The sequence below is a fragment of the Pterocles gutturalis genome, unplaced genomic scaffold (genome assembly GCF_000699245.1).
Source record: "Pterocles gutturalis isolate BGI_N339 unplaced genomic scaffold, ASM69924v1 scaffold47823, whole genome shotgun sequence".
Classification (NCBI taxonomy): Eukaryota; Metazoa; Chordata; class Aves; order Pterocliformes; family Pteroclidae; genus Pterocles; species Pterocles gutturalis.
The window spans coordinates 14,517-20,856 of NW_010124752.1; the positions used below are offsets into that span (position 1 = coordinate 14,517).

Here is a 6,340-nt window from a genome sequence, read left to right on the forward strand (position 1 = left end):
AGAGAAAGCCATGAGTAGGAGAGTGCACATGGTAGAAATGCAAAGCTTAGCTTAGGTAGTATTTTGCTAATGCTTTGCATTATACAGCACAAAGTACATTACTGATGTTAGATATGTTTTTATCTCAGATGGAATAACTCTCATCTTTTGCTGCTCTAAGAGAAATGAGGAGCATCGGTCAGACTCGGCCAGATGCGCAGAACACAGTCGAGGGCAACAGACTGCAGCGCCGAAGCCCTGCTTCACTGTTTAGATGAGAGATCCCTCTCCTTGCGGTACGCCTTGTAAAATCTTTATGACACGCTTGCATACACAGATTGAGACAAAGCTAGTTTTGTTGAAATTATTACCACATTGCTCTCATGAATCTCTTAAACAATGGTTTACTGTATGGTTCAACACTTAATTGGAACAGAATGAATGTGACTTAAGTCATTAAATTGTGTTTAAAAACAAAGTATGTTTTTAAGGATGCTTCTAGAAACAAAATCAGGCACCGGAAAAATGCAACACAATGTAATTTAGGGATTGGTAAGCTTCACATTTCTTTAGCACTGTTCATCTCACTACACCAGGACACTTTCAGATTTTCCACATGTCATAGCACACAGCAAAAGAAGGTTCCAAAGATTTGGAGAAATCACATCATCTATCAGTCAAAGAGATGCAACGTGGTTTTAACAACATGTTATCCCGAAATGAGGTACTTAAGACAACTGGAAGAGAGGATTTTCCTTTACACTGTAGTAGGGAAACAAGGTTACCAGAATCAATAGCAAGCCAGGATGTTTAAAATTAACCCAGGGTAAGCTTCTTTGACAAACCTGCAGGGCAAATTGCTATGTGGGACATCAGGTCTACTAAAACAGGAAAAGGAAAGAGACAGAGAAGGGTAGATTTTCCCCCTCTTCCTCCATGAAATTAATAATTAGACCAAGTTAGAGCAATGAGACCAGCTAGGCACACAGAAATATTTTAGCAAAGCCTGACCTACAAAAAATGGCACCAATAGCTGCAACTCTGATCCATCTCTCTGCCCCAAAAACCTCTAGACCTGAAGGTTATGATTGTCAGTTTTCTTCTGAATTGACAGGATAATCAAGCAAGATTTTTACCTACCCCATTCCACAACTGGTTAGCATTTCTCCATAACACATTTAGCGAGCCAAAGAGAAAAACTATAAGCCAGCTTAGTTGTCTCATTTTTTTTTTAATATTGAAGAAAAGCACATTAGAATAAGAGCTCCCTCTAGATAAAAAACATCCTACACAAGTATTAGGTTTTTCTCCACTCCCTTTCCAAGTCTTACATCTAGATAAAGATCATGATTTCTTGATTTAAAAGATTAAGTTACACAGGTTTGCCATTTTTGTGCAAAATGGCTACAAACATGGCAGCAAGTCAAAGCTGAACCATAGCATGTTAATGAGGAAAAAGGAAAAGGTTATCCCTCACCTACTACAAAATGAGCTTAGCCTTCCTGCCTCCTCCTGCCCATTTAACAGAGCATGAATTTCCATCCTGAACATTTGTTTCCACATTTTTAGTTTGAATGAAAGTAAGCTACATTTCATTTTTAATTTTATTTTCTGTTTTTCTACAGTATTAAAATAAATAGTAGAAAAAGTTACGAAGTAGCAACTTTTTAAAGAGATACAGGAAATTTTACTAACTAAACTGGTATGACATATTGCAACATCCAGACAGACTCCCATTTAGTAATACTTTATTACATAAAGGAAATGACATTTGATCTTTCCTAACCAAGATCTGCACTAACAGCTGGAGCCTTCTATTTTCTGCATGATTCTCACAGATTTTATCTACCCAAACAAATAATTTTGCTGTGTGCATGTATATACATCAGATGACTTTAAAGAACCACCCATCTGACTGAAGCACTAGTACTCAGTAGAATAAGCAGCACGAACTCGAGCAAACCCTCCATGCCCAGCCTGACATCCTGACGGGGCAGTGCACAGGCTAGCTGGGTGCAAGGGATCCCCAAACGAGCCATGAAGCCTGAATATACTGGAACTCAATCACGTCAAACCATTAGGCTGTTTCCAACACAACTAGCAAATATGTTGGGCAAGAAGCAGACCAGGGGAGGAAGCAGCAGCACACACACAGCCAAACATGGGCCCAACGGGTACCTGACAGCAGGAGAGGTGCCACGAGGGTACCGCTGCTATAGGTACCTTTGACTGCCTTCTACACTCCATACGAAGCAGACCAGGGGAGGAAGCAGCAGCACACACACAAGCCAAACACGGGACCAACAGGTACCTGACAGCAGGAGAGGTGCCACGAGGGTACCGCTGCTATAGGTACCTTTGCCTTCTACACTCCATACGTTGCATTATCCTCAACTCTGTTCCTCCTACAGATCCAGTCAGCAAACTCCCATCAGCAAAGGACTGCCACAGTTACCATCTCTCAACTGAAGTGGCATTAAGCTACACAAAGAAGGCAAACCACAGCGTATTAAGGAGGCAGTACAGCACACACAGTGCAGCACATTATAAAGTCACAATCTATTACTTCAAGGAAAAGAAAAAAGGGTCACCAACATTGTCAAGTAACAGCCCTCTGGTACAGGCAGGGAAAATGCAAACACCCCCAACAAAATTTCACTGAATAAACACCACAATCACAATCACATATACAAACTCAGTAGGTGAATGAAGACTCAAGTGTGAAACAAGCAATGATTCACACCAGAGATTGAAGTAGAATTAAAGGGTTTCAAATCCTTAATAAGTGAGAAGCCTGTTATCTTATGTGTTTGGAATACAACTTATCAAACAATTTACTGAAGTCTTACTGCAGCAGATCTGCCCTGCTGCTGGGGAAGGTTCAGACAAGCTGGGATTCACAAGCAGTACACAAGCACTGTGGCAAAAGCTGAAAGCCTCCTCCTGTGTGTACGTGACCAGCACAGGACTGGGAGTTTCTGCCCCTACCAGTAGTGCTTAGCAAGGCACAACAAATTTGGGAACTCTTGTTTTGTGGGGAAAAAAAAAATAAATCTATTCTTACAATATTTAAGATGCACATAATTTTTAAATTTTCTCCTGTAAAGGAAAATGCTTGCCATCAAGTAAATGACAAGACTAGATCCAAAACAAAGATTTAAAAACCCAGGCTATAAGAACGTGTCCACTCACTGGATCAATGTTTCCATGGTTTGTAGACCACAAACCACTGACAGATTTCAAAGTTTCTTGTGATGTTAGCTATCTAATCAGATAATAACAACTATGCAATCTTATTAAACCTCTCAGTAAGGATACAAAAAGACAAGGTGATTGCACACACCACTTGCCTGGCCTTGTCAGCCAACAACATCTTTGAACATTACTGGGTATCTACTATGACATCATTCTACTGCTATTTTTGAAATTCAACGTAGTATTACAAGTGTTCCTGCCAGTACTCAGCACAACAGCAGCATTTGGTATTACTGACTCACATCAGGGGTAGCTCTTACTTTGAGGATACCATCCCCATCAGAACTTTCAATCTCTGATAAAATCTTTTGAGCCTGATTTCCTTCCTGCACATGCAAACAGCACACCAGCCCCAGCACCACAGTACACTTGAACAGGAAGCATCCCGCCCCTGCACAGTAACACTCATTTGGAAACACCACGAGTTAAAAAGCATTAAAGCTGCCAGTCCTTCCATAAACTTTGGCTCACAGTAGTTCTGGCTAGTCCACTTCAAAGATTTCATAACCATCTACACCGGAAAGGGTGGCGTTACCTTTCTTTTCTCTTGTAAAAGGCACATAGTCTTCCCTGTCTTTGTGCTCAAGAGCCTGCTTCTCCAAATACGCCAGGAGCCGTTCCCTGTCGAAGGGACCTGAAGCCTTTTTAGAAGTCTGGTCTTTCTGTCGGAAGCCTGCAGGCAGGAGCACATTCTGCAAAACAAAACGGAGCAAAACAAGCACAGCTTAGAAAGTCTGAGTGAACACCTATTTAGTTTAATTTCCCTCTTCCTCCTCCCTCTCCCCAAGGTTCAAACCCAATATATTATCCTTTTTAGGCAACCTTTGATCCCTTGTCAACTTCCTTTTTTTGGGGGCAGGGGGACATACAAGGTAACCTACTCTTTAGATACCAAGAATATAATTAAAAAATAGAGCACACTGCACTCTGAATAGGACTGAAGCAATTCTTTAAATACAATAGCTCCCAGCACTAGACTTGCTAGTTGCTTTGCATTTTTTTCTAGCATGAACACTGTAAATGAGGAGTAGTAAATAAAACCCAGTTATTTACAGTTTAGACATTCTAGCAAGAAGACTGCTTCCCCCACCACTTACACCCATGTTTCTAAGTCTCTAAGACAACTGCCTGTACTATTCTCTAGCATTTAACATGGAGTATTTCTACTTTTGAACCTGGCTCAAACACTTGGTGGGGTGGTTTTTTTTGCTATCATCAACATACTGCAGCTAAAAAAACAAAAACAAAACAGAAAAAAGAGGATATTAGTATGGAAAGAACGGAATGTTTAGAAATTCAGACTGTCGTAAGACAACCAATCACTTTTGCCATTCTCTTCTGTTAAAATGTCTATAAAGCTAAAGTGAATTAAAATATCTATAATATTTTGCACTGCAATAAAATAAGTGATCATAATATTCTTCTAGGTGATACCTGAACATCAAGCTTAAACTTAATCCTGGTTCTATTCAAGCAAGAATGGAGAATCAGGAGGTGAAAATGCAATTTTTGGACTTTGACATTAGCTGCAGTATCAGTAGAGGACATAACTCAGCTCTATAACAGAATGCTAAAATATTCCTTATTCAATACGCCATGCTGACATAATCATTCAGGCACTGAGTAATTATTTGCCTCATCTTTGCAAAGTCAGCATGAGGACAGGAATAGACAAAGGCTACCTGCAGGACCAGGAATTGTTAGAAGAGGTTAGCGTCCTCCCTCTCCCATCAAACTCCCATAGCAGAAGCAACAAAATAAAAAAGGATACAAAAGGGCTGTTTACCAGACAACACTGAAAACAGGAAGGTTAAACAGGACTTTCTAAACAAACCCTCTTTTCAAAAACATAACTAAGCAATTTTTTATTTATAAATAAATCCCAAAAAGCTCTTCCTGATAATACCTTCTTCCATTTTCATCTACTGCAGTTGCAATCACATTGCAAACAAGCAGTTGAAACATTATTACACATATATCTCTGTCAATAAGATCATTAGCAGACTAGGAAAACACTCTGCCCAAAAGTATATTGTTCAAGTTAAAAAAAAAAAAAAAGAAAAAAAAAAAGACACCTCAATTTATTTCAAACTCATTTCTGAACAAGCAGAAAAATACAACTTCTCTTGGCTAATACCTACATCAGGGTCAAGATCATCCAAAACAGTTTCCAGTTGTTTCAGTTCTTCTTCCGAAAGTTTGCCAAGAATTTCATCCTCATCAAGATCTTTGTATTTGTCCAAGTCTTTTCGAAATGGGAGTGTCATGACTTGGGCAGTAGCAAGTTGCACAAACACTTCAAAACCTGTCTTATTCTTAACCAGACCTATAAAAAAAAGTTTTTAAAAGAAATTACCATAGTTAAGGTAAATATCCCAACTACAAAACATCTTCAACCTCCAAATACATCTCTGAAAGGAAAGCTTTTTCATCCCATACTCATATCTATCTGTTATTCTACAACAGACAAAGAGTGCTTGGAAGCTGTCTACACCTTGCTTCTTCACCAACAAAAATCCCATCCTGCCCTTTCCCATCAATAACTAAGCTACACATACTGTTAGGTGGATGCCAGTACCCAGTTTTCTCGGCGAGAACGCCAAGGCAATAACTCCCACAGAGCAGGGCAGGCTGTGGGGTCGGAGGGAGGAGATACCACCTATACCCAGTGTTTATGAGTCCAGCTCAATGCCATCGGTTTTTACAGATACTGCAGTCAAAAGAAGAGTTAAGATGCTTTACATTTATTGTTGCTGCTGCTGTCCAAGGCCAGTAAAGGAGAACTTCCCCACAAACAAGCTAATTGTTTATTACCAACTGGTATCCCTGCGTATTACCTACACAGGGAACAAAGGAAGTTTGCCTCTGAGTTAATTATAGCACTGCCGTTGAAGTAACATTCTGTTCTGTCTGAAGGAAATTAAAATACCTTGATGAAAGGCTTAGTGAATACAGCTCCTAAGTAGCAGCACTCCAGTCAACCCTACTACCAAAAAAAAGTAAAATGCAGAACAGACCGCATAACTGCTCACTAGATATTATGCTTGGAGGAAACTGGGGTCCTTCAGAAGAGATACAGTCTATAGAGTACTTCTCACAGACCAGG

At 39.9% G+C, this 6,340-nt stretch overlaps 1 protein-coding gene across 1 annotated transcript in view; it reads right to left on the reverse strand.

Annotated features, from left to right (window-relative positions):
• The window catches only part of TMOD3 (tropomodulin 3 (ubiquitous)), a 17,465-nt gene extending 11,910 nt beyond the window's left edge, over positions 1–5,555 (reverse strand). Inside the window, exons 1-2 of the mRNA XM_010078335.1 lie at positions 5,376–5,555; positions 3,770–3,926 (exon numbers count right to left, since the gene is read on the reverse strand). Coding sequence (XP_010076637.1) covers positions 3,770–3,926; positions 5,376–5,501 — 283 coding nt within the window. The 5' untranslated portion in view covers positions 5,502–5,555. The remainder of the gene's footprint in view (positions 1–3,769; positions 3,927–5,375) is intronic.
• Positions 5,556–6,340: the final 785 nt, after the last annotated feature.